General features: G+C 39.6%; 1 protein-coding gene across 1 annotated transcript; it reads left to right on the forward strand.

The window, feature by feature from the left end:
* The first annotated feature begins 610 nt into the window (after positions 1 to 610).
* shc3 (SHC (Src homology 2 domain containing) transforming protein 3) lies at positions 611 to 25576 on the forward strand. The gene is made up of 12 exons (XM_041811465.1): positions 611 to 1328; positions 10389 to 10459; positions 14105 to 14168; positions 15599 to 15718; positions 17661 to 17714; positions 17982 to 18033; positions 18114 to 18243; positions 21229 to 21382; positions 21496 to 21589; positions 21677 to 21868; positions 24989 to 25314; positions 25409 to 25576. The coding sequence occupies exons 1-12, from the start codon at positions 696 to 698 to the stop codon at positions 25535 to 25537; spliced, it is 2019 nt and encodes a 672-aa protein (XP_041667399.1). The 5' UTR covers positions 611 to 695; the 3' UTR covers positions 25538 to 25576.
* Positions 25577 to 27457: the final 1881 nt, after the last annotated feature.

Raw genomic sequence — 27457 nt, forward strand, 5'->3', positions numbered from 1 at the left:
TGATTGATCCTAGTGTGCTGTAAGTGGGAGTTTTTTTTTCTCTCCCTCCGACAGGAAGTGATTTGCAGTGTTCAGCAAGCCTTTTGTTGAGAAGGTTTTCTCAGATCAGTGAGTCATGCTTTAGCTCGGAGCCGGCAGGCAGGCAGGCAGCAGTCAGCAGAGAGTGTTTGCTCTTCCCTCGCTGTAACCTTGTTTATCGACAACATAGAGCGTCTTTATCTTCTTTTACTTCTTGGGGTTTTGAGGCTTAAAATCAGCGGCAGCAGCATCACCAACCGCTGGAAACCAAACAAGCCGCAGCACCCTTTTAGAGACCTCTCTCTCTCTCTCTCTCCGTCCTCGTCCTCTGCCTCTGCTGTGTTACCATGGATTGTGTCTGTATGTTTCCCTCTGACGGATTGGATTGCAGCTCTGGATTTCATTGACAGCACATTGGACTTTGGTGACAGCAGCAGCAGCGGCGGCAGCGGCAGCAGCTCAACACAACCACCGCTGTAACCTCAATAGAGAAAATAACAGTCAGGTGGCCTGTGATTTGCTGAAAGGCGTTTGCTGCCTGTACCGCCGCTGCTATGTTACAGGAGAGGGTAATGAGCACGGCTCAGCCACGTCTGCCAGCACGCCTGTGAACGAGGCAGGCTGCGCGTGTCGCTCGGTGGAGAGAGGGGGTAGAGAGCAAAAGAGAGGGGAAGGGTATGCTTCACCGTACCAAATACAACCGCTTCAGGAATGAGTCAGTGACATCCGTCGATGAGCTTCTCCACGGCCTGTCCATGAACCCCAAGGTCTCGGCCAACCCCCAGTCTGCAGCCGAGACATCCTACACACCCCCGACTGAGGTCCAGCCCTCCTCCGCCGCCACCACCACCGCTTCTTCCAGCACCGCTGCCGCTGACCACCTGGAAGATGGAGGTACCACCCTCTGTACCCTCATCAACAAGGTGTCCAACCTGAAATTCAGCAACTCGGGCAGCTTGCTGGGCATCAAAGGTTTGCCCTCAGCTGTCAAGGACCTGGCTGTGTCGAAGCTGCAGGTGGGTGGGGGTTCGGGCTCAAGCGGCTCCAGTGGCCCGAGCCCCAACACAGTAGCAGCAGCAGCAGCCTCTGGTGTGGGCGGCTCTCTGTGCAGCTCCCATTCAACCCCCTGCTCACAGCTGGAGCCGGCCGTCAGCATGAGCAAAAAGAGCAGGCTGGATGAGCACCAGCCTGGTAGAGAGGACTGGAACCCGGGTGGAGGTGGAGGTGGTGGACTGGTGAGCAAACCCTCCAGAGGATGGCTACACTCCAGTGAGAAGATCTCTGGACCTGGAGTGACATATGTTGTAAAGGTTGGTGCTCTTTCTCCCATTCTTTCCTTTCCTCTCTTTTTTTTTTTCAATGACTCAAGCTTAGCTACCTGCATGGAGGGAGATAATGTAGTTTCATTGGTACATCACAACATGCCCTTGAGTGGGTGGATGTAGGTTGGAAGGCTGAGTGAAGGAGCAGCGACCAGAAAACACACATTGAATAATTCAGGAAATAAAGAAGGTCAACATTAGGAGGGAAAAACCAGTGATGTAAACATTTCTATATCCCTGTCTGTGTTGTGTATGTTGATCTGCTGCGTTATGCTTTTGTAACCATGGTGATGTGTTATATCTGTACATTGTGCATCTCTATGAGCTCACATAGTGAAATGGTGGAAAAAAGAAGCCGCACAGCGCTTCGATGTTTGTCTCGTCACATCTCACGTTCATGCTGCTCGGCCGTCATACATCATTTAAAGCAGCACAAGTTGGCGCACAACTACGAGAGCTGTGAATGTCATCATGCCGGCAATGAGTCACTCGCATGAGGAGTGATGATGCTGAGCCCTGGCTCTTCAAGGTGTAAAATGAATGGAAAAAAATGGAAGAAACCATTCTCAGTAAAGCTGAAATGTGGAAGAAAAAGAATGAGGAGATCTTTTTCTTCTTCTGTTTGCTCATTCAGCACAGAATCAAGAAAACACCACTTTGAATGCAATGACTGCTGGTTAAACTCTTATATTCCATACTAAGTTACATCATTTGATTGCCATCATATGACACCCACTTCAACTTGCTCAAACAAAGCCCTACAGTATCTGTGACCAGCGTGACTCTCCATTAACTGCATTAAGGACGGGAGCGCTTATTTGTCTAGTCGATGCTGCTGAAAGCTTCCACACTGTGGGGGGGGGGGTCCAACCCCCCCTCTCTTTGCCTTTCCTGTGGTTTGAATCCTGTGTGTATTGAGTTCATCGTGGTGTTATGCTCACAGCACTTTTAATTAGCATCATGTGGTCACTCCCTGCACATCACGCACCATTACTCTGAGGGGACGTTGATTGACAGTGACGGTGTTTACACTCACTCTTTTAGCCCATGCAAACTGTGTTCAGTCCAGACTTTGTCCTACAAAAAAAAGCTGAAATTATCTACAACTTTGACGCTCCATGGAGCTGGAAGAATCAGTAGATACAGTTAATCAATGGTTCATCACTAAGAGCGACTGACCTTTTGCAGATATTCATGTTGAAAGTTTTGATAAGAAACTAAAATCTTCCTTTTGCATTAGTTCATGTAGTGTAATCACTGAAGTTTGTGTTACAACCTGAACGTCATCCTTGATGAACAAGTTTATTATAAATGAAGAAGGAGTCTCTTGCACTTCGGTCTCTCCACGGGTGGAGGTTTGGGTGCACAGAAAGCCCAGTAAAATACAAAAAGATGATTCAGTGGATACTTTCTCCCTAGCATACCCCAAGAAGAAACTAGAGCACATGAGTCACTTTTTGCAATTAAATCAGGTGCAGAGGACTAACGTTTCGACGCACAGAGTTGAACGATGAAGACGGTTTGACTTTGAGAAATTGTCCATTGAAACATCTTTCTGTGAGTGTATTTTTAGTTTTATAAAAAAAAAATCTAGATACAATAATTATTCTTAGGGTCGACATGATACTAGAAACTAAAACTAAGTTTAGTATAGAATAGTATTAGACAATATGGATTGCTGTCCTGGGCTTGGTGATATGGACCAAAAATCATATTTTAGTGTTGTTTTCTAGCTATATAGCAACCAATGTTGGCTAGTTTTACTTCAAAAGTATCTGGCCATGTTACTGCCTTACCTTCTGAAAGACAGAAACATACTAGAACGCTACTGGACATTTGCTCTAGATAGCCATGTGACCAATTACCTGCATTTAAAGTAATGAAACATATACAAATTGAAACAATGTGATGCCGTTTCAAGTCTGCACTACTGGGGACACCGTTTTCTTTCCAAACCTGACCCAAGACCATGACAGTAGAAGTCAAGCCGACAGTAAACCTGAGTTCTTGTTGCCCTGTTATTACAGCCTGCTTGACACAGATTACACATGATCAGACCTTGGAACCTTGGACTCTGACATTCTTTTGTCTAACATACGGAAATTTGCGAGCTTTTCTTTGCACATATGTAGTCAGTTAAACAACATATGCCCACTGTGTAACACATAAATGACAGCAGCACTCAGCTTTGCACTAACACTGTTATCTCTAAGTTAGCACATTAGCTGCTATCACAACTTAGCAGCTTACAACAGCCAAATGACATCCTCCACTGAGAACACCAACAAATTGTCCAAACAAATAACTAACCAGTGCGCCGTTAACTAGACACCATGTTAAAAAGAACTAAGTTCTACCATCAATTGTCCATTATAGTCCACATATACTGGTGATCTCAACTGTAACCTCCGCTAAAACTGTAAATACAACCATCGTTTTTATTTAGAGCTCTCCTGAAGAAAGACAACAGTGTCCACTGCAGATAGTGTAGTACAGGCCTAACTTATCCATGACATAGTACACTGCTGATTAGCCAGGACATCCTATGAACACTCAGCAATGGGGAAGTGAGATGGAGCTCTCGCCATTGGTCCTACTGATCCAAGCCTTTCTACATGGCATGATTCTGTGTTGAATACAGTTCCACCTCATCTGAGAATTTTCCATAGGTAGATTTACCCCAAAGTTCACTACAACTCTCTGCATGGTGTAGGCCCATCCTCGTCCCAGCTGCTGCATCTGTGTTTATACTGCTCTGCTATATGCAGTTCCCTTTGTTTCAGCATATGTGCAGCGATGGCTAATTCAAAATCATTCTATACTGTCGATTTCCCTCCATAGTTTTCAGTAGCTCTAAACTTCCCTGGACGTGTGACATCATCAACATTGATCACATGAATATTCACTAAATCAGCCATGTGGTGTGTTACATATATTGACAATCCCAGTCCCGCACAGGAAGTACATTGTAGTAAAATAACTTTGAGCTCGTATTAATTTGAGTTTATATTTAAGGATTCTTGAACCATGTTTTTTATATAACACAATATATAACATGTAATTATCACTATAGGCATATTTTTCAGGCGGACATTTGGGCCGTTGATCTTCTTATATGCAGGACATCCCTCTGTGAAACTGGCCAAAAATTAAACCCATTTAATCAGGCCTAATAGCTGAATGCGTCAATTGTAAAAACAGCATGTAGCTTACTGTACATCTGCCTTCCTCAACATTAGTTTACAGCCCATAATCTCTTATTTTGTAGCCTAGTGACAGAGTAACAGGTTAAGGTTTACAGCTCTTAAACATGCTCATAATCTGACCATAAACTATGCAGAGGCTTTCGGTATCACACGTAGACTGTGCATCATATGCACTGGCTGTGCGTAATACTGCATGCCACACTGAAACAAACAGATGCTTACATTTCACATTATACTTAGGTTTCAGGAAGATTTTGTTGTCCCTTTTGTCCAAAAGTTCTGTGTAATGGGGGGATATTTCCACAGCGTAAAGCCGTCCTCTGCAATCTCACCAGCTTTATGTGTTAGCTAAATGCAGATTAATGGTACCACTGCGTTTCGCTGGCATGCAGCTACATGCCAACAGGTAGGTGAAAAACAGAAAGAGTGTAGATGCTTCAGATATTTCCTAATTTCATTGTTGTGATGAAAGGGAAAGGGACACAGGCCAGGTTTTCAACCTGTAACTTCTATGTAAAAATAACTAATAAAGCATTACTTAAGCTTCAAAACTAACATCATGGGACTCATTATGACCAAAAAGTAATCTGCGTACTGTAACAGATTCCTACAAAATGTATTACCACCAACACTGATGACAATACACAATATACAGTCATATGCATAAGTGTTAGGCATGAAGAGCGCTAACGATTCATAGTGGGGTCCGACGTACTACGACCAGGGGCTGGAGAGGTGGTGAGGGCACCCTGAGTCATGCTCAACACATATCTACACTCACATGTGTTGCTTAGAAGCCAAGGTCAAGCTCGACAGCATCTCTTTTGTCTGCATGTTTTTACCCATGGCAGTGCGCATGTAGAGCGGCAACTATTTTCAGGCCCTTGGGACATGCACAGCACCTCCTGACAACAGATTATTTTCCCATGCCCCTGGTTATGTGCAAGGACTTCCAGAGACAAGCAGGGTTGTGTCAGTCCTCTTTCCTGCCCTCAGGTGGGCTTACTTGCCACATCTACACTTTACTTCATCCAAATTTTTGGTCCAAACATGCCTTAAACTTCAGCATAGTACTGTATATCTTGATTTATTTTTCTTTTTACATGTTACTGTAAGTGGCTCTTACTTTAAACAATCTCACTACATTTCTCTTTGTATTTTTATAATTTCAAAACAATTCATTCAATTTTATGCTCACCAATGGCATATTAAACTAAATTGGTAATGCATGTCTTCAAAACTTAATGAAATTCCCAGACTTGCTAGGCATCCAGTTTTTTATAATCAAAAATGGCAAAAAAAGAGAATAATAATAATGATAATTTAAAAAAATTTTAAAGATTTTTTTCATCATCAAAGTATAGGTGAGTGCATGATGATCTAATAATGATAAACGTAAGCTTGTTCACTTCACTCAATGGAGCAATTAACCTGCAATGACAGCCTTTTTCTATGTTTTCAGACAGAGTGTATTCATGGTGAATGTAATGACAGGCTATGGTTTTTAGTTGGAAAACATCACTTATATATACAGTAGAAATCAAAACAAAGATTTTTAAAGAACCTTTTTGTACACAGGGGTTGCAAAAGTCAATACAAAGCCAAAATTCCTCACAGGAGCTTTAAAGGTGCATATTTAACACCTTGAAATCCCTGGCTTTACATGCCTAACAAAAGGAATGAAAATAGTAAAAGCCAATGGTAATTCATTTTTTTCTTTTATTAAATCTAAATAAGTCTGAACAAGAAGTTTTGTTCTGTACCTTAATCATTTGATGTTTCTTCAGAGCTGATCACCCATTGATTTTCTTAATTAATCTGAAGCTCCATTCAACAGTGTGGATTTTGTGCTTGTTTGTTGTACAGCATGAGAAAGAATTGCACTCACATTGTGCCCAGAATAGCTCCTCACCAATTTTAGGACTGTTTGAAATATTTTTTGCCTGCCTGAATTGCACACGTCAAATTCACTGTTAAAAATAGAAAACATTAAAAACCTGCGAACGTCACGTTGAAAAAGTAGTATTTATTCAGTAGTACTTGTGAAACGCTCCCTGGAGTGATGGAGGCCCGTAAAATGAAAGTTACTGTTCTGATAACTTCTTTGTTCTCAGAGGAGAGGTGGAAATAGAAACATAAAGTATGTTTTGTTTTCAGACAGATTATGAATGTGATTCTAATAATGAAAGGAACTACTCAGTACAAAATGTTCTCCGTCTGTCTGTATGATATTAATCAGAAGAGATGTTGTAATGTGAGTAGGTGGCTATTAGTGGAGTTGGTCTTTATGGGAAAGAAGGACCTCACGTTTTATAGTAATAGGATTTTATGGTATAGGAGGATGTTGTGTATTATAGTAACAACGTTTCTATAATAAAGAAGGACTTCATATATTATAGTTGGAGGTTTTATGTAAAGGGGGAAGTCGTGTTATAGTAAAAAGTATTTATAGGAGTATGTCATATGTTGTATTTACACTGGATTTTATGGTATAAGAGGACATCATGTGTTATAGTGGGAAGTTTTGATTACACTGAGAAAGGTTTTTTATGGTTTAGAAGGACATCATATGTTATATTTACAGGGTTTATTGTATAGGAGGAATTGTGTTATAGTAAGAAGTCTTTATGGGAGGTTTTTATGGTATAGAACAGGGGTCATCAATTAGAATTTTCCTTGGTCTGGTTTAACAAAATTTCCTTGAGTGAAGGTTACAGAATATAATTTAAACTAATCTGTAATATAATTCATTCCTGTTCATAAAAAAAACCCCTGAAACCATCATTTTTATGAACTGAAGATAAAAATACATTAATATGAAAAATAAATACAAATAAAATATCATAATAAATTAGTTTTAGTTGTAAAAGCAGCTTTTGTGGGTTAATTGAATATAAAATAGTATACCTAACAGCTCTTGTGAAGAGCCTAGTAGTATAAAAAGGTTTAATTTTAGAAAAATGAAATTAAGGTGAAGTTTTTGTTCCTCGCTTTCTTGTCAAATAACATCATTTTTTAAAGCCATTTTTTTAATTAAAAAAAAACACTCAACATGTTGAATATTAAACAGCTTAACATGTACTTTCCTCTGTTTCTCCCTCTTCCTGTCCCATTAAAAGTTTAAATCTTAGCTGAATCAGTCCTATTTCAGTCAATCCTGGAGTCATGTAATGATATGATGACTTAAAATCGAAATAACTTTAAAAGAACTTTGTTGGTCAGAGAATGATCATGTCACTGATCATATCAAGCTTTAATTTAATATTTTTTCAGAGGCCAGTGTGGTTGTTCAAAGACATGTGCTTCGACTCGTCGCAATGTTTGAGACTAGCGCATATAACAATCGCGAGTGTGTTTAAACATACTGGATTGGTTTTAATTTGCTCATTGGAAGAAGAGACAAACAACAGCCCATCAGTTTTTAAATGAAAAATCTCTTTTTCGTCGCCATCTTTTCTTATTTCAGACCTAACCATCTTCACCCACATATTCCCTGGGATTTGAAATCGCTTGGACAGGCCTTAGATCAGCTAACTCTCCACAGAGTTGAGAGGGGACATATTATGCAAAAATCACTTTTTCAGGCTTTTCTAACAAAAATATGTGTTCCTGGCCTGTCCACAATCCCCTCAAATACCAGAAAAATCCATTCCCTTCCACTCTCTCTTTCCCCACCTTTCAGAAAATGTGTGCTGAAACAAGCCGTTCTCAGATTTTCCCCTCATGATGTCATGTGGGGAGTTAGCACCACCTCCAGGTTTGGTTGGCCCTCCCCCGCTTGGAGGAAAGTTCCACCCTCCTCTCCTGATCTTCCTCTCAGCTGCCAGCTGAGATGCTGGATAGCTCAGTGGGTTACCCTGCTTACTTAGGTCTGGGAAATTGATGGTTCGAATCTCAGCCAGGTCCTTATCTTTGGATAAAAGTGTAACATTGTACCATCAAGAGTGCCACATCCATTTCCTGAGAGGGGTGTGGTCAGGGAGAGAGTCAGACAGCTCAAAAAAAAAAACCAAACACTTAATGCCACAGAAATGGCTCATTCTGAGAAGGGCTGAAACGGAGGGCTTTTTTAGACATGCAAAAATCCTATACTAGAGGGTTTTTGCAGCAACAAACTTCACAGGCATGTTTTGTGGACCTCTGAAAAATTATAAACTTGTCTTAAAGGGGTAAAATATGTGACCTTTGAACTAACACTGATGAATCAAAACTGTGAAAAAACTCTTACACTTAAGACCATTTCACTCAAAGGGGAGTTAAAATTACAATTAGGGAGTTAAGATCAACTTTGAAATGTTTCACCCAGAGAGATCAACTCTACAGTTTTTGCTGTGTCCAACAGCTGTTTTGGGATGCAATGTGGAATCATTCTCTCTCACTACTGTGTAGTCAACAGAGGGGAAAAAAAGTACAAGAGTGTTGTACTGAAATAAATGGGCAGTTACTCTGGCTAAAACTTACTTAATTAGAAGTAAAAGTACCGATTTAAAAATGTACTCAAAAAAGTACAAATACCCAAAAAACTACTCAATTACAGTACTTTGAGTAAATGCATTTTGTTACTTTCTACCCCTACCGCAAATGTAGAAACACTGCACAGGTTGTGACAGGAGTGCTCGTCAAGAAGGAGACAACAGGAATGCTTGGGTCCAGTTAGGACGGCACTTGGCCCAGATCCAGACCACGGTCCACTGATTTGTGATCTTTTGTATAGAAGGACATCTGATTGTAGTTATTATCAGCATGTTATCGGTATCAGCAGATATGAAAATTTCTGCTGATATGTGAAACAGATATTTTGGGTATTGAAATCTTCTATAACAGCTGTAAATATTGGCCATATGAACAAATTAGTTAGTGGAGTAGGAGACCTACTTCAGCTGAAGTCTTTTTCTTTATTCATCATCATTCTTTTAACTTAAAAGTGTTTCAGTGTTAATTTGTTCATCCTCAAACTTTAAACTGTATGTTGTCAGAATAGGCAGATGCTAGCTTAAAAATTTAATTATTGGTATTGGCAGCTATGAAAATGTCTACGGACGTATACAATCGATACATCAGCTACTAATACCAGCCTATATCAGCCATAAATATCAGCAAAATTTATGATTAATTTTATTGGTTCTAGGCAGGACCAACAGACCTATGTCAGCTGAAGTTGTTGTGTTTGTATCTTCATTTCTTCAATTTATAGTGTGTTTCTTTGTTCATCCTTTAACTTTATAATGTGTTTTAGGGACTGAAGTTTTAGGTCTGAGCAACACTTCAAAAACCCAATTTCATTCATCCCTACTTTTTGTTAGGAATAGGACAAATCCCTTTGGTAAAGTAACTTCCTTGTGCCCTAATGAAAAGGATAAACAGTCAGTAGTGGAACCTCTTGACCATGTTATCTTCTTTTTACTGGCCCCCACAACTCAACCATGTACACAGAAATCCCAGGAGTTGTCATATGGGACCATCCCTTCACTGGTGTGTCATCCAAGTGGTTCCACGGCACCCTAGGAAGGATGGATGCCGGTGAGCTCCAGCATCCCAGAGCCACCTACTACCTATACTAGCTCTCAGGATACGCCCGCTGTGGTCACATCTTTTAGTGAGATAGGAATATTGCTGTCAATATTTTAACCTTCCCTATACCATTTAACAGAAACCCTCCAACTGCTTTTACGAACTATGAGTGAACCTGTTTTTAAAGATGAAGAAATGCTGTTTTTTTTTTTTTTAGATATTGGGGTTCTTAAAAGTTTTTTTTCACCTATGAAGATGGTTAGTTATGAAGACCTGAATGTTACCTTTAACACTCAATAGATATGTATATCACTCTGTTTTTGCTTTCCAGTATCTGGGCTGTATAGAAGTCCTCCGGTCCATGAGATCCCTGGATTTCACCACAAGGTCACAAATTACAAGGTATGTGCAAAAAGATTAGTTAGGATTACTCTTCATCTTGACTGGAAGATGGATGATAAACCCTATTCAAATGTGATTGTTTTTATTTATATGCAGATGTGTCGTGTAGAGTCAATCACAACACATGTCCACACAAGTGTGTTGCTCGGTAGCCAAGGTCAGGCTCAACAGCAGCTCTTTTGTCCTGATGATTACCTGATGATATGCCTGGGGACTGCAGGTTTTTCATGCCCTCATCATGGCCCTCGCCACATCAACCCCTTAAGGCTTAGAAATGCTCTTCGTTTGAAACACATATGGATGCATATGGACCTTTCTGTCCATACTCTGCATTGTTCATTTTGTCTATTTCGTGTCTGTTATCTCAAAGCTTACTGTATTGGACCAAACTTAGCAATACCACCGCCAGTTGTGGGATCAGTGTTGAGCAAGCCAACAGTTCAACCCAGAGTAACAAAACAAAACCAAGAAGAACCATTGGAAAAAGGGGGAAACTTAAGTTTTCTGAGGAAACATTGCAGAATATTTGTGGAGCTATTATTGTTGCAAGTATTTGCAAATGCGTACAAAGATCTGTGCACAAATCCACAAATGCGTGTACAGATCTGACTGTTTTGTGTGAACTGTAATAGACGCATTTGTGGATTTGTACACAGATCTTTGTACGCGTTTGCAAATACTTTTGCAACAATAATAGCTCCATAGATATTGAGTGAGTCAGAAAATACAAACATATCAATGATGAGCCAGACACAGTTGGGCAGAAGGTTATTTTACTATGCCTTAATAATATTAAAGGACTTCCAGAGCATGACTGGGGTTGTGTCAGTCCTCCCAGCTCAATGCTGCCTCAGTTTTGGCCCAAACATGCCCGAAAGTTTTGCACAGCATTATATGTCAGACGACATATGGGATGCAAGTTATCAGGAGTTGTTTTCAGGGAAATTTCTGACTCCATGTGCATCTTTGAAATCATTGATCTATGTGCAGTGAGCCAAATGCCAACAGTAAATCGGTTTGTGTCATGTCCACTTTAATGCTTGACTTCCTGAAGTCAGTTCAGAATAACATGAGCTTGCAAGGCCACACGGCGGTATGCTCTCATGTGTGTTTTTATTGCCATCCTAATAAAAAGAGGGGTGGACAAACAGAGAGAAAGCTATGGTTCATACTTGTGCTATTATTAGGTTTCAACCTCTGCATGATTTATCAAAGGAGAGGAAATAAAAGAGGTTCATACTTTCTAACAAGGGGATATTTGAATTTTGTGCATCATGGCAGCTCTATTTTTATGTGCTTATTTATGGAAATATGGTCCCTTACTTCAAAATGACTGTCAAAAAAACGTTAGTTGAAGACTTGAAGACATTATATGAAGATATTATTAGAGTGGCTGAGGTGTAGTGCATTTGCTATATTCCCCAAGGCAACACAACATTGAATTTATCATTGAATTTCTTTCAGGATCAATAAAGTATCTATCTGTCTATCTATCTATCTATCATCTATCTATCTATCTATCTATCTATCTGTCTGTCTGTCTGTCTGTCTGCCTGTCTGTCTGTCTGTCTGTCTATCTATCTATCTATCTATCTGTCTGTCTGTCTGTCTGTCTGTCTGTCTGTCTGTCTGTCTGTCTATCTGTCTGTCTGTCTGTCTGTCTGTCTGTCTGTCTGTCTGTCTGTCTGTCTGTCTATCTATCTATCTATCTATCTAACATCAAACAATCTACAGTGATAGAAAGAACATATAAGGCATATTTATATTGCAATCTTTCTATTTTAGTTGCCATTTTGAGTTGTACCAGCTTGTCAATCATAAGGGGATAGGTTAATGAATAGCCTAATTTCTTTCACTCTGAATGGAAGTTTTATTTTAGAGCGATCCTCCTCTTTTTGAAAAATGAATTTAGGGGCATTGGTTGGCCTAGTGGGTAGGTCTTGCGTCCAATTGTTAAAGGCTGTTGTCCTCGAACCAGGGTACAAAAATTACCCAAAAATTAAAAGTCAAAAACCTGACCTGCAAAATTTCAATGAAGTCAAATTAACAGGCTTCTTACAGGATAAAAACTCCATGAAAACACACTAATGCAGCTAACACAGGTCAGGATAAAGCCAACAAAGTTACATTAGCTGCATAGCTGACATAGCTTATGAAGCTAAAGCTAATACATCTACAATAGCTACATAATCTACATTAGTTTTGTAAGATATGTAGGCACGGTAGCTATGTAGCTAAATCAGAAGCTATATTACCAATGTTAGCTACATTAGCCAGATAAGTAACATAGCTATGGTACCAACAAAGCTAATGCCAAACTTAACAATGCTATGTTAGTGATGTACGTAATGTAGCTAACATAGATAAATCTAAAGCTAATGAAGCTACGTTAGCTACATTAACTATGTTAGCTATGTAGGGTTTTTCTTCTTTCCTCATAAAGATCCCTCATTAGCACTAGCAAAAGCATTTGCTGTTCTTCCTGGGGTCTTTCACAGACATAACTACATAGCTAGCAAAGCTATGTTAGCTTTAGCTAAAGCTAACATAGCTAAAGCAGGCCACTGTTCACCTATCTACTTTTTAATCCTGGATTTGACCTCTGAACTTTTATTTATCAAATTTTGCTCAGTCTGTTATGTTTACAGTGAGATTTTATGTAAGTGGTAGGCTTTGTTTCTAAAAAAAAAAAGTTAAATAAAAAGAAAACTTCTAAATTGTTGCACTGACAAACAGCAGCCCTTTCCGTTCTGACAGACATGACTTTTCACAGTAGTGAGGGGCCATCGTAGATACACAGTCTGCAGCCAGACCCCTCTCATAATCTCAGTGAAAAAAAGGAAGGAAAAAAAATCAATAAATTGAGAAGTATAGACATTTTCTTCTTTTGTTTTAGACAGTCTGGTGGAGTCTCCACCTGCTGGCATCAGAAATAGTATAAATTCAAAGCTCATCGACTCTGGCTTCACTTTAATACCCTTCACTTCTTGTTAAGATGTTTGTTATTGTTATGATTGATAGCATAAGAAGTTATTACAATTTTTAAAAACTACATCTTTTTCATAATACAGTTTTGTAAAATAATACTAAATCCATCTCCATCAACATTTTCTCCTGTATCAACATTGCACAACAAGGCAACTTTTTTGTTATCTGAATGCTGCCAGCGCTTCTGTGTAATTTGAACAGTGTGCAGGAGTTTGCATGCAATTTTGGTAATCGAAAACTAGAACTGAGACAAGTCTAGATATCTAAGACTTCTATATTTGTTAACCTGTGCTATCAAAACAGGTCTAGATATTTGAATCTAACTAGAATTGTGTCAAAGTTTGAAATTCTGGTTTGTGATTTGCCCATTTCTTCTTATAACCAGTGCAGTTATTACCCATTCTAAACATAACAATATTTCTTTTGCTCTGCTCTGTACTCACCATGTGAAAAGCATGCCAAGGTTTGCATTTAGCTTAAAGTTCTACTGAGCGTTACAAATCCATTCCCACTGTTATGCACCCTTAGAATAATCCCATGTTCAGTGCATTTAAAAAAAGCTTATACCTGTCGACAGTCTGACTTAAAGCCAAAATGACAGGGATTTTTTGTTTGTCTGTTGTCATCTTGGCCTCATCTTTCTCTCCCTCCCTTCAGGGAAGCCATCAGCCTGGTGTGTGAGGCTGTTCCAGGGACCAAAGGAGGACTGCGGAAGAGAAAGGTACACGAATGGACTGAGAGGGAGGGTGATGGTGTGATCACGTGAGCAGTGATGCCCACACAGAGAGAGCTGAGAAAATAACTGTTTATGAACAGTACAGTTGAGATAGAGAGGCAACGGCCCTGGGTATTCATTTACCTTTCAATCTTCTCTATGTGTATAGCATCTCTCCTCCTTCCTCCATATAATAAGAAAATTAAAAAGAGAGAAGGAAACGATGAGAAATGAAGGGGAGAGAGGAGAAATGAAGAGGTATGGGACTGTATGTACGTGGGCGTAGCTACAGCCCACGATGCATTGCACACAGCGCACAGTGCTTAGTGACTCATGTAGTGCACAATATCTGTGATCAGGAGGCTGAGCTAGTGTGTGTGTGCTCTTGTGCATGTTTTTGTGAGTGCCAGTGTGTTTTTTGTGTGTGCATGGATATGATGTGTGTCGAAAGAGTATGAGGAAACGGTTTCTGAATGTTGGGTGTGAAATGAAGCATCATTCTGCCCTCTAGGGCTTGTTCAAATGTCAGAGAAAAGTATAGAACACAAAAAATGCATCAACTAAATTCTATCTGATTACACTGGCAAGATATAGAACGATTTTATGTGACTGTGAAACACAAGCACATCGGTACTAGCAGTTTTTTTATTGAGAATTTCAAACTGTTATAGCTGACTCTATGTAGTCTCTTTGCCTCTTACCATATTTAATATCACTACCTATGCTTTTAGCCTAACACTCCAGCACCCTTGTTCTTAAAAGACTTTTTTTTTACAGTATAATGAAACATACATTAAAAATGTGCTTTTACTCTGTATCAACCTACCAGAGATGAAATAAAACACCAATCCATGTGTGAATTTAGTTTATGTATGAGTAAATGTAAAGGGGTGGCAGCAATCGCCTCAGGGTGTCGGGTTAGGACAGTATTTTCAACACAGGTAGCTGACATTTCAAACTGTTCATATATACTTCAGTCAGCTATGGGAATATGCTGCCTTTTCTTTGTCGATAAAGACAAGTGTTTGCTTGTATATGTAAGAGTGTTAGGGTCTATAACACAATCCCTTAGCCCAGTGGCTCCCAACCTTTTTTTCCATTGAGCCCCCTTCACATATCTAACAAGAGCCACTTCCCCCAGGACCAACACAGAAAAAATCAACATATTTCTGTCAAAAATAGACACAAATTTGAATTGTTTTCATCATTTAAAGCCAAACACAGCAGCCCAAACCACAGGTGTTATTACCATTTGTATGTAACCTAATTTAACAACCTCAGAGCAGACAGGCCAATACGTCCCCCCTGAAATCTCTGGCGCCCCTCCAAGGGGGTCCCATACCCCAGGTTGGAGTTAGCCAAGTTGTGATTTGACATCTGTAAAAATAATGGTTGATCCTGTGATTTATATTTTCTGTGTTCTCTCATCCTGTCAGCCACCATCCAAAGCTCTGTCCAGTATCCTGGGAAAGAGTAACCTGCAGTTTGCTGGCATGTCCATAAACCTAAATATCTCCACCAGTAGCCTCAACCTGATGACCCCTGATGGCAAACAGGTCAGTGTGCATTCATGCTATCTTTTTATTTGAAAGGACATTTGAATTCTGCAGAGGTTTACCTTTTCCCTTTCCACATTAGTCAGCTGTCAAACTGCTCCATGCTGTAAAAAAACATCTAGGTTTAACTTGAAAAATTAAAGTTTCAAACCAGTTTAAAATGTAAGAACTATGCTTAAAGTGTTGACACATCAGTGGGTGAAATTATGGCTAGAAGAATTTCCATTTATGCATGTGTAGAAAAAAAAAAAGTAAAGTTTTTTTTGTTTTTGGTTTTTTTTTTTTGAATATATATGGGGATAGTACTTATGATGGAGGTGGTGTGGAAAACATCATTTTGCATTGCCAAAGCAGATTACAAATTTATAATGATGATAAAAATAATGGAAAATACGTATTGTAACATTTTGGGTTTAACTTCTATATTTTGGTTAAAAAATAAATAAATTCTACTATAATTTCTTTCAAATACAAATTTATATAGGCAGTCCTTGTCTGAAGTCTTGGGGTCTTTTTGGTTAAAACAGCTCATGTAATGTGCTGAAGACATTCACACTTCACCCAGCAGATGCAGAAGCTTCTTTTTGTTGTTTATACTTGTCTCTGTTGTCCTTGTGTAAAGGACAGGTAGTTAGAAACTGCAGCTTTGTTTTCCAACTCATGTTGGCTGCAGTTGCTGCACAGTCTTCTTGTACCCCTTCGTGTAGTGAAAGCAAGTTTTACAGTGCACTGGACTGAAATAAAGACTTTAAAACTGTCTTTATACATTTATTTTCTTGCAAGAAAAGTCCAGCAGTCATACAAAGTGCAAGTAGTCTGCAAATGTGACAACACAGAAACAGGGCGGTAAATATTTATAGGAAAATGAGGGAGACGTGTAAAACAACGAAACTGTCTACCTCTGCAGCTGTTAGTTTCAGTTGTGCTTAAATGTCATATGTCTGGTTCAAGTCTGTAGTTCATTTAATGAAAGAAGAATTAACGTAGGGCCATATTAGGAGCAGAAACTAGCGGTATTTTTTCTGTCTTACACTTTAAGGAAGTAGTTGTAAAAGCATCAGAGCAAGACGATCAATATATTTTCTATTACACTGTCAGAATTCTGTCTTTATCTCCAGATTCTAGTAGAGCAACAATAAGGTGAATTCTTCCCTACATCACCATGTCACATGGTACAAATTCAATCTTCAGAAATTATATTGTCATAAAAACTACAAATGATATACATATGGTATGCTTCTTTAAAACAGCTTCAAAAAGTATGAAGGGCTCAAACAGAGCAGAAACATGATAGCTACCAAAGTCCATATATGTGAATGTGTTCAAAAGAAATTTCGAAACAAGAAAATGTGGACACAAGACTAGATAGTGATTCTAAGATGGTACAGTAAGGCAACAATGGGTGCTTTAGAACTGATCAGAAGGCAGAAAGAGACTGTTTGATGCTAAAAAATAAACATGTAGGGCCTTAAAAACAGAGGCTTTTACAGTTATATGATAAAGAAAATCATTTGCATTTACACACCAACATTTAAACTTTAAAGATGGTTAAGACTGTGTTTTTAATATAAAATAGTTTTTTTCAGCAATGAACCGTCAAAGCATTGAAATGTATTTTTTCCCCTTAGGTGTAATATAACTGACTCTGTAAAATGGGTAGAAGACATCTCTAAAAAATCTACGGCACCTAAATTGATTTAAATTGAAATTATATTGTGGGTTATCTTAATATATTGATGTCCTAAGACAAAATATTATATTGTAGCTTAATAAAATGTGTGAGTCACACCCGTTTACCAAAGTGTTGTTCTTGATGTGGCCTGCAGATGGAGACAGAGTAAAAATAACCCTATGATCACACAGTTTGTGTGTATTTATATATTACTGAGTATTTAAGGACAGATTTTCTCACTCATGTTTTCCGTATCTTTGATCTTGATAGATCATAGCCAACCATCACATGCAGTCCATTTCCTTTGCATCAGGTGGAGACCCTGTAAGTACCTCAATGGATTTTTTTTTTATTAACTGTGGTATCATAACTATATCAAACAAAAATGTTAACCATATAGTTAAATATGTCTAATTGAGTGTATATTTGTTGTATTTATTATTTATATAAATTAATTTTAAATTTGAATTTTTCTGTATTAGAAAGCATTCATTTGATTCTTTGATCAGCATGCTCAAAGCCTGATTTTTTTTAAGAATAATGTTAATACAACTGTTTAAAATGTATTTTTTCCTTCTCTTTTTTTTATAGGAAACTACTGATTATGTTGCCTATGTAGCAAAGGACCCTGTAAACAGAAGAGGTATTTCACTTATTCTACACAGTGTCTAATATTCCATTTGCAGTACATTTGTTAAGATCTATCGTTCTGGCTCTTGTCAGCATGCCACATCCTGGAGTGCTCTGATGGTCTGGCCCAGGATGTCATCAGCACTATCGGCCAGGCCTTTGACCTTCGCTTCCAGCAGTACCTGCAGTGTCCCTCAAGCAAAATGTCCTCCGCACATGACAGGTGAGGCCATCAAGACACTCAGAAAAAGGACATATTGCTTAATACTGCATTTCTCAACCCTTTTTCTGTTGAGGCACCCTTAAAAATCTCAAGTCACCCCGAACAAATGTGCTGGTAGAAAACTAACATTATGATGACAGCCAGGAGATTCATTTAGAAATAGAATGTACAAGACAAATCTCTTAAACGATCTCTTAAAACAACTTAGATGCCTACATTTTTACAGAATGGTGGTGTATACCTTATAAATAAATTTTGGCACACCAGACAAACTGGTGTAAGCCTTTTATGTTAGCTGACCTGAATGCTGATGTGATTTCTGGAAAAGGGAATATCAGACACTTTTGTTTAATTACCCTCAGAAACTGAATTATCTGCACAGTCATGGCAATTCTTGGTTGATTTAAAGCATTTAAAGGCCCTCTGGATAATGCCACCCCAAGGAGCCTTGGCACCCTGGTTGAGAATAGCTGGCTTAATATGCCTTACACAAATGCTAAAAATAATAATTTTTCTTTTAATTTAACCTTTATTTAACCAGGAGAAAACCTCATTGAGATTAAAAATCTCTTTTTCAAAGGTGGCCTGGCCAGCCATGAGCAGAATTCCAGACAGACAAAAAAAACAGTCATGCACAAACAACATAATACAAGATATGTAAGTACATAGGCAGATTAATCAGAGAACAGCTGGGAAGGATTGTGCCCTTGAATTTGTACCTCCAAAATGTATTCAGTTTGTCCTTGACACAAAAATGTCCAGAGTGGACATTTGTGCAGAATTTGAAGAAAATCCATTAAAGGGTACTGTGGACAGAGTGGATCTTTGTGCAAAGTTAGAGGAAAGTCCCTAAAAGCATACTTGAGATTTTGCATTCTCAATCAAGGAATGAACATAAAGGCCTTATGACCTTCATCTTTGACTTAACACCTTCAGACTCAACTGTCCACCACGAGGCCCAGTGATCTTTACCTTTGGACTTTGGTGCAAAGTTTGAATAAAATCATTTAAAAGATACTTCAGATATGGCTTTCACAAGCAAGGGTTGAATATGAGACCCAATTGCCTAAACTTTACAACCTACAACCTTAAAAATGTATTCATGTTCTGTATTCTTTTCTCTTAACCTTTTATGACCTATTACAGAAGGCAGAAATGAAGATAAAAATGAAATTGTGCTCAATTTGCAAAAAGACAGCATGTGTATAAGAAGTAAACTATTCACATATGTGCAATCAAGTCTCTAAGTGTGACTCATGACCTGCAAGAAAACAGCGCGATAGGTTTCATGCAGACAAAACGTCATCATATGTCATCACGTACATGTTTGGATCATATTATAATAAATTTTTTTTATGTTTGCACTTTTTGCTACATTTCTGCAAAAGAAGGAAGTATATTTCTGGAAGGAAGCAGTACTCTGGGACTCACTGAAGGTGTGATATGTCCACTCTTCCGGTTTTATATGCAAAAAGAATTATTGCTCTATCTCATTTGGTTGCAATTCTACCCATGGTTAAGGATAGAAATGCATTGGGAGCGCCTGTGCTCCTGTAGGTCTCAGAGGGCTACAGGGCACTTGAGATACTTTGTTCGCAAGCAAGGTGTGAACATGAGGCCCATAGACCTTGATCTTTGACTAAAAACCTTCAAAATCTAATAGATTCACCCTTTAGTCAGAGTGTGTGTAAAGTTTTATTTTTTTAATCCCTCAAACAATTTTGAAATATTGAGTTCACAAGTCAGGTATGATCATGAGGCCCAGTGATATTTACCATTGGACTTTAGTGCAAAGTTTGAAGAAAATTCCTGAAAGTGTACTTGAGATACTGCTTTCTCAGTTAAAGAAAAACATGAGGCCCAATTATCATGATCTTAGACCTAGGGCTCTGAATTGTCATCAATAAATCATGTGGACAGAGTGGACTTTTGTGAAATTTAAAGAAATTCCCTTTAAGGGCACTTGAGATATTGCTTTCTCAAGAGAGGTTTGAACATGAGGCCCAATTACCTTGATCTTAAAACTAACACCTCCAAAATCTAGTCAATGAATCCTTTAGTTAGTGTGGACTTTTCTGCAAAGTTTGAAGAAAATCTCTTCTTATCTTGAGATATGGCTTACACAAGCAAGGGTTGAACATGAGGCTCAGTGGCCTTGATCTTAGACTTATAAGCTCTTAAATTTAAATTCTGTAGAGTGGAGTTTTGCGCAAAGTTTGAAGAAATTCTCTCAAAACATTCTTGAAATATTGAGTTCACAAGCAAGGTATGACATTTAGATGCAGTGATCCTTTGGCCTAACCTGACACGCTTCAATAAGAAACGTTTGAGAAAAGGCAGAGGATTTGAAAAAAACTTGGAGTATGATTGGGTGAACGTTCTGTCTGTCACATCTCTACGGGCCAATAAGAGCAACAGAACACGTGACGTAGCTGCTATTGAGCTGCGCACGCGCAGCTACTGGGAAATAACATGAAACATGGCGACTATAGACATGTAAGTACTCGACTTTTGTCGTTTTTGAAAAGAAAACAACTCACTGCTGTTCTTTGTTCTTTTAATGAAGAATTGTTGTCAAGTTCTGATAAACCTGGCGCTTTAGCAGCATCCATGCTAAGCTCTTCCTCCATAACTGCACTCGCTCTTGCTGCTGCTTGGTTACGTCACGACTCTGCTGCGCCTGAAAGTACTGCCCCTCGTTGCTGATTGGTCCTGTCATTTTCTAATCGGGCCCAAACGGTTCAGATGGGAGCTTTGCAAGATGGATTCGCCAGTGAAAAACAAGGAAACGGGTGTATCCATCTGCTTTGCAAGGTTACCCTTGGCCTACAACCACCAAAATGTATTCAGTTTATCCTGGAGTCAGAGTGGACTTTTGTGCAAACTTTGAAGAAAATCTCTAGCCGGCCCTGGCTATCACTGATATGAAGGAATAAAAACCACAGAGACAGTGCTGGTTTTGACGTTATTTATGTTTTTCCTCAGGGTATTAAACATGGAGGAGTTACCATGGACAGAGGAAGAGGAGGAATCAGCTGATCATCCCTACTATAACAACATCCCTGGTAAGATGCCACCACCTGGAGGCTTCATCGACGCACGGCTGACTAATCAGAATGCAGCACCAGATGGATGCCAGGTACAGAACTTAGGAACTTAAACAAATAAACTTTTCTTTTTTTTTTTAACTATCAACTCATGCCTTATTTTTGTAGTTAAATTTAACTTGAAACTGTGTCCCTCTGTGATCAGATGGGTCCAGGCTCAGTAGATCAGACGTACTACCAGGGGCGGCACTGCGGAGAAAACTGGGGTGATGAAAGAAAGCCCATATTTATACAACAAGGTAAAGTAGCACATGACTTTGACTATTTGAATAAAGAAAGACACATTGTGCTGAAATATGATCATTTCTCTAAAATTTCTACTGCAGGTTCATTTGATATAAGCACTCTACCTGAGAGCAAAGGCCAGACGCCAAAATCAGGAGAGATGCCCGCGTATGTAAACACTCAGCAGATAGATGCCCAGGTGCTCGCAGCACTCCAGGCAGAGGCTGAAAATGTGACAAAGGGGATGGCAGCTGCAGCCAAAGAGAGCCCACAGAAGGACCTGTTTGACATGAGTAAGTACTGGGTGATGTGTGGTACAGTTTCATAACTCATTTGATTTGAATGGACTCACATGTTGAAGCATCAGTGTATCATGATCTTTGCTTTCAGCTTCACATGGTAGAATAACTTTCTAACATGAGTTCTTAATTATAGAGATATCCTGGCTCTTGCTCCTCTGTAACCTGAGTGTGACATTATAATAACACAGTATCAATATGAGGACAAAGGAAGCTAGTGCTAATATCAGTGTACAGCGTATATTATTTCCTTCTTTCAAGTTCAAGCCCAGCTGTGCTATTATTACACATGAAAGATCATGAGCAACTCTGCATGAAGAACCCATGGCATAAATTATATGTGAGCAATGAGAAAACAGTTCTTTTCTTGGTTCTCTTTTTCCACCTCAAGTTGTTATTTTACTGTAAGAGCCACCTGCTGCACCACGGGGCATTTCCAGTTTAGGTTCAATACAGTTTGGTACACTTTGGTAGAGTAAACCCTGATCTTTCTTGCATTTTCACAGCTAATGTTGGCCCAGCCTCGACTGCAGTAATGGCAATTTTGACTCTCATTAGAGATCTGGATCACTTGGCTGAGCAGGAGGAATAAAGCAGGTCTTTCAGCTTCTAAATGGCCCTCCATTTGGTACCATTTTATCTTTTTGGCTGACCGCTGAGGTCAGCCCTACACATGGGTCTGTATGTGTCTTGCTGGCTGAGTGCCTGAGTGAGTGATGATATTTTCAGAGCCATACATACAGTGTTGTGCTATGGGCGGGGTTTAGTTGTACTGAAAGCTGTAATAGCTGCATCCAATGCAGTAAATACCACGGATATAGCTTTAGCATCGTGTCCTTTTTACTAGAAGTGGACCGCGTTTCTGTAGCCACAGCAGCACTTTTGTCAGACTGGGACAGGATTAACAAAAAGCGCAGAGAGCAACCTGAAAGCTTTGCGTGACAGAAGAAGTGTTTTCGCTCTTCTGCCTACCTGCTTCAGCATGACTGTGAGCGTCGGGAGAAAAAGGGTTAGTTGTTGTGAGTGGTTATACACAAGCCTGCTAGTGGAGTGATTAGCTCTGACTTAGCCACACCGGCACTTTTGTCAGAGTTGCACAGCGCATCTTTATCAAAAAAAGGGCAGAGAGCAACACTGAAAGCTTTCTGTGACATAAAAACATGTTTTTGCTCTTCTCTTTGGTTGGGATTGTTACGGGTGGGGTTTTCTGATGTAACCATGGACCGCTGCCACGGTAGCTGTTAGCTCAGATGTAGCTGTAGGAAAGCAGCAATTTAATCAGAATTGGACTACATTTCGTTTTAAACGAGCAAAGAACCACACTGAAAGCTTGACAGAGAAGATGTTTTTGCACGTCCCCTTAAATGGTGTGACATCAATTTCAGATGAAGCTCTGCCATTAACAATCTAAGGCAGCAGTGGCCTGGTCCTGCACAAGAGTAGCACATATGCATTGTGTGTCATTTTTCGCTCCGATTGGCCCATGACAGACAGAACATTCCTCTAATCGCCTTCTGAAGATTTTCTGAAACGTCCTGCCCTTCCAAGAAGGGAACAACAATAGCAGATAGCTTGTTTACGTTGTTTACTCCCCAGAGCTGCACATGCCTGCTACATCATGCCTTTTGTTGCTCTGACTGGCCTATAATGAAAGTTACAGAGTCCATCTGTTGCCCAGATGGATGTGAAATACATCCCATGCAATGGATCTGTAAAACAACATATCTGGCATGTCAGGTTATAGGTAAACAGTGCTATGTGCTCTTTTTCACCAAGATGCTAGTCAGCCACTGGGAGCAGTGAGGTGGTCAAATCCTTATCAACATTTTGGTAGATAAGCGTATCAAATGTACAATGCCACTCACAGATATCATTGGTAGCAAACTTGTGAAACAGCTTATGAATAAGCGAGGCTTGCAATGCTCTGCCAGTGTTACAGTCCGATGTGTGCCCATGTTAACTGATGTTTAATGGCGTTCTTTGTGAGCATTTTATCGTTGAGTTTTCATTGATGCCATATCTGATAATGTAGTTTTTATGTAATAACAAAAAAACAAAGGTATTCAGGGCCCCATATAGGGGATCACCTTAAACCGTAATACCTGTTTGTATCAGAGGAGCCATGCTCTAAAGCAGTGTTTCCCAAACTTTTTTTCTAGTGACAAACTTTCTTATAAAGTACAAGCTGTCGTGACCCAACAACTTTTTGTTTCACACATTGTTGCTTATCAAGTCTGCCTTCTGCACTGTTCTCGGCTGGATGGTTGAGCTGATGGCTGGTGCTAGTTTAGATAAAATTAATTCTGGACTCAATCTGGTCCTGACCTTGCACTATGTTTTACAAGCCTGGAAAGCTTCCGTCACATGGCCTTTTTTGCATGATCCGCCCCTTGGGACTTCATTAGCTGTCTGGGCTGGAAAAATGCATTTCATTTCTATTAGCCAAGCATCGGTGACTTTAATTTGTATGTCCAGTGGCTTGTAGAGATTTGTTTATGTTGTATTATGGTGGAGAGGGTACTTGTTATTGCCCCCTCCCCATATGGCTATAATGTGTACTGCAGACATAAATGTCACATTAAATACAGTTGCAAAGGTTCTGAAAACTCATCTGTCGACCCCAAAAACATCCCCCGTGGCCCAACCGTGAGTCCCAACCCAGACTTCCTGAATGAGTACCACTGCTTCAGGGCATGGTCACCTGCTGCTTAAGTAGCTAGCATGCTGAAAAAAGGATAGCAAGATGACAGAGTGGTTCCAACCTGTTGTCCCAGTGAGGTCACCTGAGAAAAACAAGATAGCAACCTCAACAGTAAAAACCTAAAGACTTTAAAGGGGAATTCAATGATGTGATGTCCATCACAATCAATGTGTTTTAATAATAGACATAAAAAGCAACACAGTGATTCAGGAGCAAGGAATCGGGGAAACTACTTTCCAGCTAAAGAACTGTTGATCCTTTGCTTCCAACATTTTAAGTTCTTTATACAATTACAGCATCAATTTTTTTTATCACCAAAGTTTTGCTCTTGTAGAGTGTCAAGTTAGAAATTGTGCTTTAACAATCCTTCCCTTTCTAATCCATCTCCTTGACAACACCCTCACCTACACCAGAGCCCTTTGAGGATGCCATTCAGTCGCAGTCCCACCCGCCGTCCCAGGGACAGGTCCAGTCACAGGTTTCAGGTCTTCACAAGGCAGCATCTGTGGACAACTCCAGCCCACTTCTTGTGCGCTCCCTGGCCTTCCGGGCGCAGGAGGAGCTGGAGGGACAGACATGGTACCACGGCAAAATGAGCCGCCGGGACGCTGAAAAACTCCTGACAGAGGATGGGGACTTCCTGGTTCGTAAGAGCACTACAAACCCAGGGTCTTATGTACTGACGGGCATGCACAATGGACTCGCCAAACACCTGCTGCTGGTGGACCCTGAGGGCACGGTGAGAAGGGGTTAAAGAGGGACAGCGTATCTTAGAAGAACAATTAAACTTGACTTTGCTAATGCTAAAATTCTTCTCTTTTCTCTTTTCAAAGGTACGGACAAAAGACCATATATTTGACAGCATTAGCCATCTTATTGGCCATCACCGTGACAACAATCTGCCCATTGTGTCTGCAGGGAGTGAACTGTGTCTCCTACAGCCTGTTGCAAGAAAACAGTGATGCTTGCAACACCTGTTGGGAAATAGGAAGCTCTGGACAGTCATTCCTACCATCCTGAAACTTGAAGATGAAACATGGCGATTCGATGCTAAAAGGCTCAATGCACTGACGGTGTTTTTGGAAAAACAAGCCCGTGGTTACTTTGCTGGAGGCACTGGAAGATGCAAGATTTGTTTAAGAAAAAATATTTATAGAACTGTTATTATTTTGTTGTGATGACTGAAATGCTATATTTTTGAGAAGACATAGGTGTATTTGGACATAATATCTTGATTTGGTGTTTTAAAAGATTAAAAAAAGACAATTGTTCTTGTAGTTTAGATGAAGTGCAAATCAAACCTCAGAGAGGTGTTAACAAGAGTATTTTAGAATAAAAACCTGAAATTTTAGTTTTGTCTGTCAAGCACAACCACATTTCTACAGAAAGTGATGGCTTAGAGGTGGAGAAAACAAAAACAAACGCTGTTTATAATGAAATACTTTAGGAAAAATGTCCTTTAATCTCACCACTAGCGTGACAGCTCACTCAATTAGTCTCTATATGAAACCTGCTTTTATCGGGGATTAGATCTGAATGTGTTTTGCTTTGCAGTAGTCACAAAGTGTCTGGGTGCAAACAGACATCCTCCATAGTGCTGTCAATGGCTTTAATGATTTTTTATGAAGTATTTTCTCGTGTCACTGCGGTCGCATGACTTCAAATCAACTGTTCTCGTGGACATTGTTCGTAGACCTTGATACCCCTTTATTTGAAAGAGGTGCTTGTGTATGCTGACACTGTAAAATATTTATGCTTTTCAACCAGTGATTATTTCTGAATCGGTTTCCTCTTTTCAGTGTGTAGTCGATGATTAGTTCTGGGGGCTTGAGTCATGCAATGGATAGTCACAAATTCTTGTTCGATATATTTTTAGCTTTTGTTGGATGAACTTTAAGAAGTTATTATCATTTAAATCATCACAAATGAGCACAATCAGAGAATTAGATCCATTAGATCACCTGTGTCACAAGATGAAATGCTAATGTGTTGAGAAGTAATTTACAGTTCAAGTGGACAAATGTTGAGTTTACACAGAATGTTAAATATTAGACCACCTTCACTTAATGATGTTACACAACAACTTTTGATTTCTTAAAGGTATAATATGTGACTTTCAGAGCACACGTTCAGTCGATGTTGCACTTAAGCACCAGTCTGTCAAAACAAACAGCACCCTTCTCTCAGAGTTTTGACTTTTCTCCTATCAGATCTGCAGTCCTGGTGCTTGATTCTTGGAAGTATTTTACTCCAAACAAAGGGTGTATTCGAAACTGCCTACTACATACTACTGTTGAGCATTAAATGCAGCATACTAGATGTACTACCCAAGCTCGAGGCAGCCTGATGTGGCCTAAAGCCTGGTTGGGCCAGGATCCCCTGCGCCTCAAATATACCGCAATGTCAAGAAATCCTGACATAGCAGTATATTTATGTTTTACCCTAAATTTTCTATGTTTTTTTCTAGAACTGACCTTGGAATATCTTCCCTCAGTACAGACTCAATGCCTACCTGCTGACGGGCAGCCCTGGTCATGTTTCTTGAAGCTGAAATATTTCTATGGCTTATCTGTTATAATGCAAGTAAGTTTACCAGTGAAGTGAATAGAGAGCAGTGCAGACAGTAGCCACCTGATGTTTCCAAAAGCTCTTTGCATTTAGTGCATAGTGATGTTTGTGCACCTGCTCCTCATCCTCACTGCTCCTATTATCATTAACAATAAATAGGCCAAGTCTGTAATACGTGCAATTGTGTTGGGCACATAAAGATCACATCTGATCAGATTTCTGTCATTAAAAAAACTCAGAATTGTAGTTACAACTTCAATGTAACGGCCAACTTATAAAACAATTGCAGATTTAAATTGTGATTGGGCCATTAA

The sequence above is a fragment of the Cheilinus undulatus genome, linkage group 17 (assembly GCF_018320785.1).
Source record: "Cheilinus undulatus linkage group 17, ASM1832078v1, whole genome shotgun sequence".
In the NCBI taxonomy this organism is placed as follows: domain Eukaryota; kingdom Metazoa; phylum Chordata; class Actinopteri; order Labriformes; family Labridae; genus Cheilinus; species Cheilinus undulatus.

What these genes read in the sequence shown, in the direction of transcription:
- shc3 (XM_041811465.1), top strand. Translation starts at nt 696, where the DNA reads ATGCTTCACCGTACCAAATACAACCGCTTCAGGAATGAGTCAGTGACA. An exon ending in GAGGACTGCGGAAGAGAAAG is followed by an intron (nt 14,169 to 15,598) that starts GTACACGAATGG and finishes TCATCCTGTCAG; the next exon opens with CCACCATCCAAAGCTCTGTC. An exon ending in TGACCCCTGATGGCAAACAG is followed by an intron (nt 15,719 to 17,660) that starts GTCAGTGTGCAT and finishes TGATCTTGATAG; the next exon opens with ATCATAGCCAACCATCACAT.